Source organism: Protomyctophum bolini (assembly GCF_963924005.1).
Source record: "Protomyctophum bolini genome assembly, chromosome: 10".
In the NCBI taxonomy this organism is placed as follows: Eukaryota; Metazoa; Chordata; class Actinopteri; order Myctophiformes; family Myctophidae; genus Protomyctophum; species Protomyctophum bolini.
The window spans coordinates 33,205,838-33,220,240 of record NC_137871.1 but is presented as its reverse complement, the minus strand read 5'-3'; the positions used below and the strand labels follow the sequence as shown (position 1 = coordinate 33,220,240).

The 14,403-nt window shown below is 41.8% G+C and overlaps 1 protein-coding gene across 3 annotated transcripts in view; it reads left to right on the top strand.

Moving 5' to 3' along the window:
- flt4 (fms related receptor tyrosine kinase 4) overlaps nt 1-11,892 on the top strand; it is a 138,520-nt gene extending 126,628 nt beyond the window's left edge. The window contains exons 26-31 of one of the 3 annotated variants that reach the window (XM_080774585.1): nt 4,938-5,037; nt 5,795-5,900; nt 6,035-6,159; nt 8,514-8,631; nt 9,186-9,265; nt 11,407-11,892. In XM_080774585.1, coding sequence (XP_080630711.1) covers nt 4,938-5,037; nt 5,795-5,900; nt 6,035-6,159; nt 8,514-8,631; nt 9,186-9,265; nt 11,407-11,641 — 764 coding nt within the window. In that variant the 3' untranslated portion in view covers nt 11,642-11,892. Of the gene's footprint in view, nt 1-4,937; nt 5,038-5,794; nt 5,901-6,034; nt 6,160-8,510; nt 8,632-9,185; nt 9,266-11,406 lie in introns of all 3 variants that reach the window. The other 2 variants (XM_080774586.1, XM_080774584.1) reach the window with 2 other exon arrangements.
- The last annotated feature ends 2,511 nt before the right edge of the window (nt 11,893-14,403 follow it).

Here is a 14,403-nt window from a genome sequence, read left to right as displayed (position 1 = left end):
CTAGAAAAGTTTATTTAGATTTATGGAGATTACCAGCACTCCTAGAAACATCCTCAATGCACTTCATTTATAATCCGTTGCCTCATCTGTACTGTAAGCATGCAGTACAGTATGCATTTATGGAATGAGAGCGCTGGTATTCTCACGTATAGTGTAGAAAACCTTCCAAATCGTTAACTCAATATTTATAAAACCCACAGACACACAATTTTAATTTAAAAAAAGATTCAAAACTAGCAAAAACAAAGACAAACAGATATACGAGCTCAAAATGCGTCACAATGTGACGAGTTTGTCAGCTTATAGACCAGCTATTTCTTTTTACTTTCTTGCAGCACTAAGTAGGGCGTTAATTTACAGAAAAGTTGAAATATGGAGATATTTGGGGAGGTTTATTGTACATTGCAATGATGGTTCAAGCATTACGAGTGTGATGAAAGCACAGTCATGTTTGACATGACGGGCCATAAATACACTGCCTTCTCATGCACTCGTCACATCACAAACGACTTGTGAAATATATATCTGCTCTCTGATTAGCTGATGTTGTTCTTCTATGGGGCGAAGATCACACAGGAGCAAGCTGCTTGCCCTTTCCACAGAGCTTAACCTTTTAAAATGCCAGGGGGGAGACTTTTTTTTATTGTGTGTATAAGTGTATCACATTCTCTGAAAGTTCTTGGGCTTTTAGCGACTCATCATGATGACCTATACCAATTCACAGAAGAGGAACTGGGTGACAGTGATAAATCCCACTGCCCAGAGCTATTTATTGTCATGTATTCATGGAAAGACCTTTTTTAAGGGGCCGTGTCCACAGAGAGCTCCTGCCAGTATTTCTATGGTAAAAGACACACCGATGCGCTGATCCTCCTCTTCCCAGTGGTGTCCGTATCGCACATCAGCGGCGCTCCCGACGCCCCGGCATGTTTTGGTGCGGTGGCTCCAGACGTTCTCTCTCTCTGTGGACACGACCCCTAAATGTGAAGTAACCAGTGGTGGAAAAAGTAATCACACTTTTTTTACTTAAGTAAAAGTGTCAATACTGCAATATAGAAATACTCTGTTACAAGTAAAAGTCAGGAATTCAAAACATACAAAAGTGTTGGCTTCAAAATGTACTTAAAGTACCAGAAGTAAAAATACTCAATGTGCAGAATGTCCCGTTTCACAAGTTTTCAAATGTGTGAAAATCTTTTGAAAATAGCAGATCTACAAGCTTGTTGCGATGCTACGCGATGCTACGCACTGTGAGCTTGTAGATTGGCTATCTTCAAATGGCCGAAATGTATGTAGGGCTGAAGTGGTTAATGTTTTTGAGAAAAAGTACAATATTTGCCTCTGAGATGTAGTGGAGTAGAAGTAAAAGTACAAATACCTCAAAATCGTACAGTACTTAAAGTAAATTTACTTAGTTACTTTGCACCACTGCAAGTAACCAACATACTGTCCATCTGCATAGAATAACTAGTATCACTAACCAGTGATGGAAGGCAACTAAGTACATGTACTCAATCAAGTACTGTACTTAAATACAATTTTTACTTCTACTACTAGGTAAATATTGTACTTTTACTCTTTAGTTTTATTATTATTTTAGAATTATTATTACATTAAGAAACATTATCCAGCCTCCCCCTGGCCAGCCGGGGTGCCTGATGGAGGGGAAAGGAACTGGTTGGAATAACGTGTTCCTTCCACGCACTACGTCCAACCAGGGAAACTCCCCCCTGTCAGGTGTAAAGGAGCAACTTGGACACTCAGGCATGAAGGAAGCATGAGTTCAAGTCCGTTGCTCTCCCCTTGTCCCCCATATATGGGGACTAGGTTGGTGGAGGGTGTGTAGAGCCCAGGATCACATTAGATGATTGACACAGGGGTGAAAAATGGGTTACAAAATCGTGGGATAAAAAATATATTAAAAAAAAAAGAAACATTATCCAAACCACTTTTTGCCGAGCCATGAGGCCCATAGGGCAGGATCCTATCTCCTGTTTCTATAGCGTGAGACAGCGTGAGACAGCTTGACATGCAAGTCACTTGTATGGATTGTACTTTGCCCCAATCCAACCCTTGGTGCTGAGTGCCAAGCAGGGAGGCACTGGGTCCTCCAGAGTCTTTGGCATGACCTCCAACCCCAACCTCCAAGTCTCAGGGCGGACACTCTAATCACAAGGCCACTGAGCTGGTGACACTTCAGCCATAGCCAGGGCTGAACTGGGACAAAAACTCGGCCCGGTCATTTTCGCGTGAATTTGGCCCAGACCAGCACACCACAACCAGCGCACAGATAGCAGAAACTCTACCGCCCGCTCCGTCGAGGCACACACAAACAAACAAGCCCTAATACGACCACTTTTACAGAACATAAATGATACAAACCAACAGACACAACCCTTTGTAGAGGGTTTATTTGTCACTGAAATTATCATGATGGCACTGGCAGAATGGTAGCAGGCCCGGACCTTTCCTGGTGGCTTGCCGTCTATTGGCCTGCCTGCCTGTCAAAAAAACGTATTTAAAAAAAATCATGGCGGCCCCCTATGGTCGCGGCCCACCGGGAATATGCCCGGTATGACCTGTGGCCAGTCCAGCCCTGGTCATAGCAACGTGTTGTGAGCTTGTCTATAGAGGCTGTTGCGCCAATGTCTCCACACACCATAGAAGAGAAGCGTATCTGTAGCCTACAGCACAAAATAATTATCCATTTATGTTGCAGCTGTAATTGAATTTAATTTCAATCATAAATCTATAAGCCACTGCGTGTCATTCAAACGTTCATATCCTGGGTGGTTTAACTGCTTCAGAAAGTCAATTATGCCTCCTTTAATATGTCGCCATGCCAAAATGTGTTCTTATTTGGCAAGAATGTGACACACAGGAGGATGCAGTGGTCGCATTAACTTTTGCAAAACAGACGTTACAGTAGATGAGACAATTACATTTTCAAAATGCTGTTAAAAAAACAATTATCTTCCCATTCTGCATGGAAGCAGTATCTGTTGTTATGTGCTGTCTCTTTAATAGTGTCACTTTTTTATTTTTTTTAATGTTTTTGGCTACACAGCACTCCTACCGACCTGGCGCCTTATAAGCCGGGCCACACTATTATTGATCTCCTTCCATATGAACAATGGGATCTAGGTTGAACATCAGCTACGCTTTAGTTTTAAGTTAACAATGAAGCACTTACTTAGGTAAAGAGAAGCTAACAGTTATTAAGCACTTAAGAAAGGTAAATAACATCCAACAATTATATGCACTTAAGTAAGTAAATGGAAGAACAAAGGGATACCAGCAACGCACCTCAAGCCTGAAACGGCTAGCCCGTTGTATCACAGGAACAGGGACAATAGTTGTAGAAGAAAGACAGAATTTTTTATTCAGGTGCTAGTATAAAAAATGTCATTATTATTTTTACTAGCTGCTGAATAAAAAGGCTTAAATTGTCCGAACTGCTCCAGCGTCTTCTCCTTCTTCTGTAAGTAAATAGATGAAGCTTTCAGAAGCAGAGCAAATAGGAATTTATCAATGATCAAATGTTTGCATTCATTCACTTAATGTTTTTCATGGTGCCATTATTCTCAAAGGTGTGCCTAGGCTATTCCTGACACACTTCCTGACACTGAACATTTTGGTAATAAAGATAAACTATCTAGCAGTTGTAAATAAATGCATTTCCAAATTCCAAATAATATAAAATATATACATATAAATATTGTACTTTTACTCCTTTAGTTAGTACTTTACTTTGTAGATTTTTTACAAAACACACAGTAACCTGTAGCCCTTCGATGCCAATACTTTTGTACTTTTGCTCAAGTACATTTTTAATTCCGGACTTTTACTTGTAACAGTAGTTATTTCCACCGCGCGGAAACGCCCCCCTTTCAAAGTATTTTTACTTCGATGTAATCGGTTAAAGTTGGGACAGGAGAGTTTATTTTTAGACAACAACACACGGAATCTATGAGTCATCATGAAGCGCACTGGCGCACGTGTGCATGTGCGGGAGTTGAGCTCCGGCATCCATTGAGTTAGAAATTAAGCACTGACTGGAAGTATAGTTGTGTGATTAGTCATAGCTTCACTCACGGCCCTACCTGGGCCCTCATCAAACCATGTACACTCAAGACACTGCCACCCTTAGATCTCCATATATGGAGCTCAGCTTACATTCCATATTTTGATCTGACCACATCAAATCCTGTAGTGTACACTAAAGACACGCTCCATATATGGCCAGTACAGAATTCATTCCTTATGTTGACCCCCCATGCCAAAGCGCTTGCCCAGCAGTCTGCTGTCACCTAAGTGGATGCGTGGACATGACCTCGCCCTTTCAATACTCTCCCTCCTAAGGCGTCTTACTGGCAGTATTAGTTTACTATAATTAGATTAATACACGATAATCAACACAAACACTTTATTTAGAACACACCTAATAATCATATTACGGCAAATTGAATCATGCGTTTGACGTGTTCAATACATTTTTCAATCGGCCTGGGCGGTTAGCTCAACTGTCTGTGCAACTAGGCTGCCAAGCCAGACGGACAGCGTGCCGCGGGTTCGACTCCCGAGTCCCGAGCTTGATGGCCTTTGCCGCGTGTCACTCCCCATCTCTCTCCCCCTTTCCTGTCTAATTACTGTACCCTATCAATAAAGGCAAAATGCCAAAGAAAATTATTATTATTAAAATATTCAATCAAAGCAAACCTCATAAACAATATTAGTTTGCCTCTTCTACAAACATAAAAGTCACAAGGCTGCATTCTGCAGCATCATATGTCACGCTTGCCAAGCTGTCCCTTATTTCCCACCACGGAGTAACCTCGCATATTTCCCACCACGGAGTAACCTTGCTATTAGACAGTTATTTATTCAGTTTCTGCCTGAAGGAAACGACATGTAAATTGTCCGTCCGCCATTTGCAGGTGCGTCACCGTACCCAGGTGTGCAGATCGACGAAGACTTCTGCAAACGATTGAAGGACGGCACCAGGATGAGGTCGCCTGAGACCGCCTCACCCGAAATGTGAGTTTCTCAAAGTGGGGTCCTGGGACCCGCAGGGGGCCGTTGGGGAGGGGTGGGGGTTCCACATGGGGTCTGCAACCAAATATATATAAATTTGGGAGGGGTCCTTGAGATGAAGATGTTTGAGAAATAATGATTTCCTTCCATTGTCAGTATGCCGCATATGACAGAGTATAAGTCAAGTATGACTTTCCCATTCATCACTCCTCCACTTTTCTCCAAAAAAATAAAATAAATTAAGCCTTCATGAAAGATGAATAATGTTACATGCCCTACTGCACCTAATTATGGGAACCCAAGGGCACCAGGGTGAAACAGAAGCCTAATACTCGCCAATAAATCATAATTGTGATTATTTTCACAAACTCATGCACACTGAAGAGTGATTAAAAGTTTACATTTGTAAATTGTAATAGTAGTCGGCGTGAGAGGTTCAGCAGCTTGCTTCACGTGGGCTCCTTGATTGTAATTGTGCTGCCCTCTGCTGGTGTATGTAGAAAAGCACATACCGAAGCTTAGATTTTCTTTTGACTTCTTTCTTATGTTGTTGTTTTTTTGTCCTTGTCCCCGTCCCCTGAAAACTATACATTGTTGTGTGCAAGCAAAATGATAGAGCTCCTGAGCAGGGCCCAAATGAGGTTCTGAAAACCTTATCTGACACCCAGATGGAAACAAATCCAGAACTATATGGAATATGTTTTACTGCACAGCAGTTCTTTCTTGTATTGATTGGTAAAGCTTGTGACTGTGATTGTAGCTATGGGATCATGCTGGCCTGCTGGCAGGGTGTACCCAGGGAGAGACCTACCTTTCCTGCTCTGGTGGAGATCCTGGGAGACCTGCTACAAGATAACAACCTGCCGGTAAGCAAGCTCTTAGAGAGACATCAAACACGCACACAAACACCCACATCATTTTCGTGCAAAAAGCTAATGCTTTTGCTTTGAGATTTAGACAAAGGCGCATGTACATAATTATCTTAACACGTTCCTGACAGGATGGAAAAGACTACATCCCCTTGAACCAATCACAGAGCTCAGAAGATGACGGCTTCTCACAAGCGTCTTCGCGTCCCGCGTCAGAGGAGGAACTGCGACTGGCCGGCAACACCCTGCCCAACAGGTAGTTGACTTAATTTTTATTTTTTTTAACTAACTTTAAATTATCTAACTAGGCCATGGCCGTCTGTAGTCACAATCAAAACCATTTACGTAGTAAAACTTAAGTAACATGCTGTTTATAGTACAAAAGGAACACACTTAAACATAATGTAATTGATATTATTTGGACGTTTGGGGAATTTGGTGTACAGTAACAGCAGGGGTCTCCCCCCTCTCAGTTTTGTCTGCTCATGAATTTGTTTAATCACTTGTTTATCCTGTATCTTGGATGAAAATGTATTTTCTATTTACTTAAAGGACCACTTCACCACTTTTCAACCTATCTTGCTATAATTGGTCCTCACTAATGATCATGGTAAAATGGCACAATGTTTTCTACTCAATCTGTGTCTCATAGGAGGGCTGTGGGCAGTTCAGAAAGCTGTCCACCACTAGTGACATCATCGATGGGGAATCCAAGCTAATAGAATCCACAGGCTTTCTATTCCTGAAAAGTTGCAATGCGAAAATGGAAGCCATCGATCTCACAATAATACAATTCTAAATATATTTGTTTTAAAATCTTGTTTAAAAAAAAATACATCTGCCCAACGATGATATCACTGGTGGACGGGTTTCTGAACTGCCCACAGCCCTCCTATGAGACACAGACTGAGTAGGAAAACAATTGTGGTATTTTATCATGAACATTAGTGAGGACCAATTATATGAAGATAGGTTGAAAAGTGGTGAAGTAAAAGTACTCATTATGCAGAATGTCCCATTTCAAGTTTACAAATGTATAAACATCTTTTGAAAATTGCCGATCTACAAGCTCACAATGCGTTGCATTGGTCGAAATGGCGCTTTAAGAGCAGGAGAGACTGTTACTGAACAAACACTCAATAGCATTGAGTACTATCAGAATGTAGAGCTACCCTATTGGCCTGAATATAATTCTTTCATTGGAAATATCCTAAAGAACAGGGTCGTATTATAATCGGGGACTAGACTATTTGACATTCGATGTTCTTTTTCCACAAATGAGTCTTGCGAAATGGCGGTGGTCTTATAATCAGAGTCGTCTTATATTTGGGACATTGCGGTTTTTAACACTCACTTTAATGAAAAGATATAACACTTCCACCACCTTGAAGTAGGTTTGGGTACACGTGTTGGCACATCAACCCAGTAATCCTCGTCAAACCAACATTTCCAAGAAATGATGAGTGATTTACAATAATCATTGGAAGTAGGACATTGCTAGGAGATGAAAACAGCAATACAGCAAAACACCATGATTATGAAATGACAGACTCAAATGGTGTGTTTTGCTGCAGTGTGTAATCAGCCTCTAAAGGTCCAAAGGTCTGTTGGTTTTCCCTGCAGATCTTTGAATATATACAGTAAATATCAGTGGTGGAAAGTAACCAAATACATTTACTTAAGTACGGTACTTAAGTACAATTTTGAGGTACTTTTACTTCTATTCCACTACATTTCAGAGGCAAATATTGTACTTTTACTCCATTTTGACCAATGCAACACGTTGTGAGCTTGTAGATATTAGCTTGTAAGTCAGGAGTTGATGACAGGAGTGGACAGTAAAAGTAAAAACACAAATGGTGCTTGCTGCACCCTGCTGGGCAAGAAGTTCGATCTATAGAGCGTCGCAGTCCCGCCCCCTCGAGAGACCCAGAAAATAATTCCCCGTTCATTTTCCTCATAGACTTTTCAAAAAGTATTTATTTAAAGACGTTTCATGATTTGTCACAACTCGAGTTGGCTTTGTACGACGCTTAAAAAAATGAAATGACTACGGGGGAAAATGCATTGGGAATTATTTCCTGGGCCTGGCGTCGTCATGAAAGGGGGCGGGATTGCGACACTCTATAGTGAAAAGACTGTTATTTGATATGGATAATTATAGCATAACATTTAGTTGTAATTCATCATTACATTGTAGTATTGACATGTCAGTACCTTTTCAACCACTGGTAAATATTTTTTAATAAAGGTTTGAGAACCTTTATTCAGCATCTATTTATGAGTTATTTCCTAGAAACGAGTGTGAGTGTGAGTGTGAGTGTGAGTGTGAGTGTGAGTGTGTGTGTGTGTGTGTGTGTGTGTGTGTGTGTGTGTGTGTGTGTGTGTGTGTGTGTGTGTGTGTGTGTCGTCTTTGCTATAATTGGCAGCCGCCATATATGGCAGAGAGACGGAGACGCTGCTTACCCATAGAGTACCGAGTGACATGCTTATTGTATCATTAAGACATATTATGCCATGATTATTTGAATGTAACCTTAGCTATGCTCTCCTTCATGTGGACATGAATAAATTGTTAAAATGTGTGCGTGTGTCCACTGTGTCCAGTAGGTATTATAACTGCGTGCCGTTCTCCGGCGGTGTGTATGTGGGACCGGTGAAGATGTGCCAGCCCAGAGTCAAGACCTTCGAAGAGTATCCTCTGGAGATGCACGCCAAAAGTCCACAAGTAAGCCCCCCCCCCACCCCCCGCTCATTGACAATCATCCAACAGCCAGTGAGAATCAAGGGCTGGAAATGTCCGTTTAGAACAGTGGTGCCCATAAACGTTGGAAGTCCAGACGAGAGATTAGACGTTTGCCCCGGGAACCGGGACCCATCTACAAGCGCACGACACGTCACAAGCTTGTAGATCTGCTACTTTAACTCCTTCTCAATTATTATTTTTAATTTATGGAATTCCTTAGATTTGTTTGTTTCTTTTTTTCTCTTCTTTTTTAAACTTTTGAAATTTGTGTTCTGTGACCCACAAATGGGTCCCTAGCCAGTGTTTGGAAACCAGTGGTTTAGAACATGCTATTATGCGATATGTCAAAAAGTGTGGGCGCTTTCGTAAATACTGCACCGGAGCATACTGGCCTATTAGTTTGCATTGCACAGTGCGCTCAGTGCGCCATTTCCGAACGCGCCCTATATGTCATGTATCCGGACATCATTTCACTGTCATCTGCATGGTTGGTTGGCTTTCAAAACTTTGATCCTCTGCTGTCTCTCTCTGCTCAGGACAGCCAGACAGACAGTGGCATGGTTTTGGCCTCAGAAGAATTTGAAAGACTCGAACAGCAGCACAGGGGTGCTATCAGGTACGTCACAGAAGAACCACTACCACCCACAACTATCTCTGTTTGGCTTCAGTGAATAGTTGATGTTTTGTTTACATTGTTGTTTATGCTGCTCTAGCAGAGATATCGTCTCTGTCGGGTGGAAACCGACAGAGACGGTTCAAAACTGTTACTTTTCACGATTCAAATTTGTGTCGCTGCGTGCCACATTTAAAGCTCACAGATATGCTACTTTTGATGCTTTTGTGTGACACTCTAGTATGATTAAGATAATAATAATAATAGCTCAAATTTATATAGCACTTTTCTAAATACCCAAAGCGCTTTACAAGGGAACACTAGGAACAGACTTTATTAAGATAAGAGGTTTCTGCCTGACGGCAACAATATGTTTTTCTGTTCACACTCACAGTAAATGAATTACTTGATTAAAGCGGCAATCTGTAACTTCTTTCCTGTCGTATCCACAGTCTGAACCATTACACACATGCTTCATGTCGTTGCCAACTGGCAGAAACCTTGTATATCCACATTTCAATATTTTTTTCATAAAATAAATGAATGCCCTACTTTGTCGTTTGAGACACGTACAAAAGTGGAAGTGAAAGTAATGTGGGTTTTATGAATACCGGTATTCAAGTATTAACTCAATGTCTGCCAAGGACTGAATTGACAGATTTTTTAGCAACTCCCACAGCGCCAACGACGCCTTTATCGCCTTTTTCAAACGTGTATAACATTGGGCAAAAAAAAAATATATATATATATATATATATATATATATATATATATATATAGGGACTTTTTGGCACTTCTTAGAAGCGATGGATAAGAAGAAACTTAAGTTAACTACTACATTGGATCCTCTTTTTTCCATCTCCTGAAAAGTGATAGTTTTAACTAAGGCAAGTTTCCACCCAACAGCGCGCATTATAATTCGATAATTCGATTAATTTGGGAGAAACGGCAGTAATTAGTAATCAAGTAATTAGTAATCAAGCTCACAGTTTCTTGTAGGGCTTAATTAACCGCTGTTCTCCACTGGACCACTAAGTCCAATAAAACCACCTGTCAGTGAGAAAGGCGCAAACGTTCACTGACTTACCTCCAGTGGTGGAAAGTAACTAAGTAAAAAGATTTTGTTGCTTTTACATTACCTAAAACGGTTCCAAACTCCTGAGTTCATTTCAACTCTCAGCAAGCAGATGAAACAAAATGCCACACGTGAAAGTACAGCCAGTGCCAGTAGAAGTTCCGGGCAATTGTCGGGGTCGCCGTAACCTTGACGTGCCATTAGGGAACCACAGTTGCAAATGAATATTTATTTTGGCGCTCTACAGTCGCTCTACAGTCAGGAAATAAGGCAACAAATCCACCATCATGAAACAGTTATCAGAATGAATTGTGTGCGCGCGCTTGTCTACAGACCCTATCCCCAGTGCCAGGAGCTTGCTTGCTTTTTGTGGTAAACGGTTTAGTTTAGCTGCATTATAGAGGTATATTTCACTGTGACATTCATACATGATGCGTTTGCCTCTGCCAGTGTGCAACGTATGCTTATGAGCCATACAGTGCATAATATTGACCGCTCAGAAATAATGATGGGTACAAGCTAAATACAAAAACTATACAAACTAAATCACTGTTTCCCAAACACTGGGTCGTTACCCATTTGTGGGTCACGCACACATTTATATGAGTCTCTTTATTTTTTCAAAACATTTTCTAAAAACATTCCCTAAAAAAACATGCATTAAAAACAAAATTCAATGATTTTGTTCAGTAATGTCATGAAGAAAAATGGAATAAATTCCACAAATTAGCAAACAAATGTTTAAGAAGTAGTGAAAAAGTCTGCAGTGCGAAGTGACGTGCTGTGAGCTTGTAGATCTGCTATTTTCACTAGTTTGTGTCCCGGGCAAACTTTTTTGTGTCTCGACCTGAAACATTTTGTTTCAGGTCCACTGAGCTCATGGGATTATATCTCCACACTGGCCATGGAACGCCTAGGGATCCCCAAGGACCAAGTTACTAATGTTGCTCTGGAGTGGGAAGTCTGGAGCTCTATGCTGGAGCTGTTGCCCCCGCGACCCAACTCCGGATAATCAGTTGAAGATGGATGGATCGATGGATGAACTAATGCTTCTGTTCTGTCCCGGCAGTAGCGGCAGTACGGAGCACCTGACGGGCCCGGGCTCCCATGATTCCCCGGGAGGCTTCGCGGCTGGCGGCGCCGGGAGCTTCCGCCAGCGCCCGGCCTTCCTGAGCCAGCTGTCCGGACAGACCTTTTACAACAACGAGTACGGACAGCTGTCCGAGGAGGGCCTCATCTGTGACTTCTTCACCTCGCCGCCGGAGCCCGCCCCAAACCCATGCCCGCTGAACTCCGACCTGTAACCCAGTCCATTCTCAGCCCTTTTTTCATCTAAAAAGCCAAAGATCACAGAGCGGTGACTGTGAGACCTCGGTTTGGAGGCAGACCAACGTTGCACAATTTTTTTTTTTAAATTTTTTATTGCAAAAATAGTTGCTGTTTTTTCACTCTTCGTCGTACGAGAAGTATAAAGGGGCTGAAGTGATTTAGCGTGTTTGAAAAACAAGATTGTGCGAGCGCACCTGCGTGTGCGCGTGTGTGTATGTGTATGTGTGCCTGTGTACATGAGAGCGTGCATGCACATGAAGGTTGGGGGGGGGGGGGGGGGGGGCTCAGCTTGTGTCAGATGTAAGAAGTTAGAATTGTTGGGAATCACTGCCATTTCGTTGCTGTCCGGCAGAAACCTCTTATATCCATATTCAACTTTTACATGTTCTTGTAAATGAACGCCCTACTTGATCATACTACAGCGTAGCATAAAAGCATCAAAAGTAGCAGATCCGCAAACGCAAAAGCTCGAAAAGCAGCACAACACACCGCATTTTGAGCTTGTAGATCTGCTACTTTTGCTACATTTTGAATTTGAATCCTGAAAAGTAACAGTTTTGGACATATGAGGTTTCCACCCGACAGAGACAATATCAAAGTGTCAGTGAGCCCGATCTACACTGTAAATTCTCAGTGTCAATCTAACTCTGAGAGTGTACAAATGGAACCATCTGTATCTGCTCTCTCAGAGATAACAACAGACCTGTTAACGTCCATTTTGGACCCCTGGTGGTCCAAGTTCAACCCATAGATATTTAAAAAAAATAGATGCCTCACTGGCCGCTGCAGTTCATTGGAGCGACGTGTCTCCAATGAAGGCTCGCTGTCTCGCTGTCACTCAAGTGACTACTGGCCAATCAAAGCGCGTCTTTTCCGGGACTTATTTTACGCACGCGGAAGCTTCCAATCATGCTTCGCAAGGACTCTCGGGAAAATTGTGCCTTGGATTTTGACACGGCCCCCAGAGCCGGAAGAGGCGTCTACGTTCATATGTCTATGGTCCAACCTATCCTTGATAGCCCAGGAGGACATCATTATAAGCAGTGGTGGAAAAAGTACTCACATTGTTTACTTTTAGTAAATGCACCAATACTGCTGTGTAGAAATGGACAAAAGGACAAAAGTATTGGCATCAAAATGTAACCCTACACAAAGTACAAAGTACTCATTATGCAGAATGTACAATTTCATGTTTTCAAATGTATAAAAATCCATTGAAAATGGAAGATACACAAGCTCACAATGTCACAAATAATTGTAGTGGAGTAAAAGTAAGATATTTGCCTCTAAAAAGTAGTGGGGTAGAAGTAAAAGTACTGAAAACTTTACATACTCAAGTAAAGTACAAATACTTCAAAATTTTACTTATGCACAGTATTTAAGTAAATGTGCTTAGTTACTTTCCACCACTGAATAGAACCACTGACCACGCTGTGGAGTCTCAGGCTGAGGCAGGTCTGTCAGTGTTTCAAATATACATTTTAACACTGATCTTCATGGGGGTACAAAATCCTTTCAAACAGATATACATTTGGGGGTCCTTGACGTGGAAATGTTTGAGAACCACTGCCCTAGATCCCTCTGAACTGACCAGCTGTTCAAACATCTCAATGCCCTTCTTGTATTTGGACTGCGTTGCCTTTGAAATAAATGGACTGAGCTTAATGTGCCTGAAGTTTCCCTAACCAGCCACTGGATGGCACCATTACATCAAAAACAAACCCTGAGTATTTTTGTATTACTCCAGTTATATTTTTTATTCTCCTTCCTTTGTTTATTTGTACAAAATGTGTCCCATATGGGAAAGAAATAAAGCAATATTACTTCTTTATGAAAGCTGTCATTTGGTCTCTTTAGAATAATAAATTAGAATAATAAATAGGAGATAGATTGTGGAGAACACTGTTATAGGGAAGGGTTCATATAGTTCAGTGGTTCCCAAAGTGGGGTCTGGGGACCCCCAGGGGTCCTTGAGGGAGTTCCAGGGGGTCCCCAGCTAAATGATAGTTAGGAACCAAATCGACAATCATGGGTCTGTAACTCAGAGTGTACAAATGGAACCAAATGGACCATCTCAGAGTAAAATTAACATTTATTTTACAATATGAATTGAGGTCCCAGAGGTAGAAATGCCATTAAATGGGGGTCCGTAGCCTAATGCATGTCAAACCGGGGGCCCTTGAAATGAAAATGGTTGAAAATCACTGCTAGAGACGTACAAATGGGGGTCCGCAAGGCTGATAAATGTCAATTTGGGGGTCCTTGACATGCAAACGCTTGGGAACCACTGATATAGTTGACCGGGGTCCCCCATGGCTCTATACTTGGTCATCTTTTTTTCCTTCTTCAGCCCCTCTTCCCCCCCCCCCCCCCCCCCTCTACACCAAACCTCTAGTCAAATTACTTTTTCAATTTAGGAATGAAAGTCAGCAGGAGTAAGACAGATATATGCGCGTGTGGACGAGAGGGCGGCGACAGTGGAATGGTGAGAATGCAAGGAGTAGCGATGTAGGCGTTTGATGCAGGCGTTTAAATACTTGGGGTCAACTATCCGAATATGATGTTAAAATAAACCTTTTTGTTGCCACCTGACTTCTCTGGTGCGATATAGCCTGTTTAGATCAACAACAACACATAAAGGTATGACGACAATGGGGGTCACATTCAGTGGCAGATTTTGTGTCATTATATTGTGCTAAACAACACAACAACGGAACAATAGACTTGTGTGCCCCGA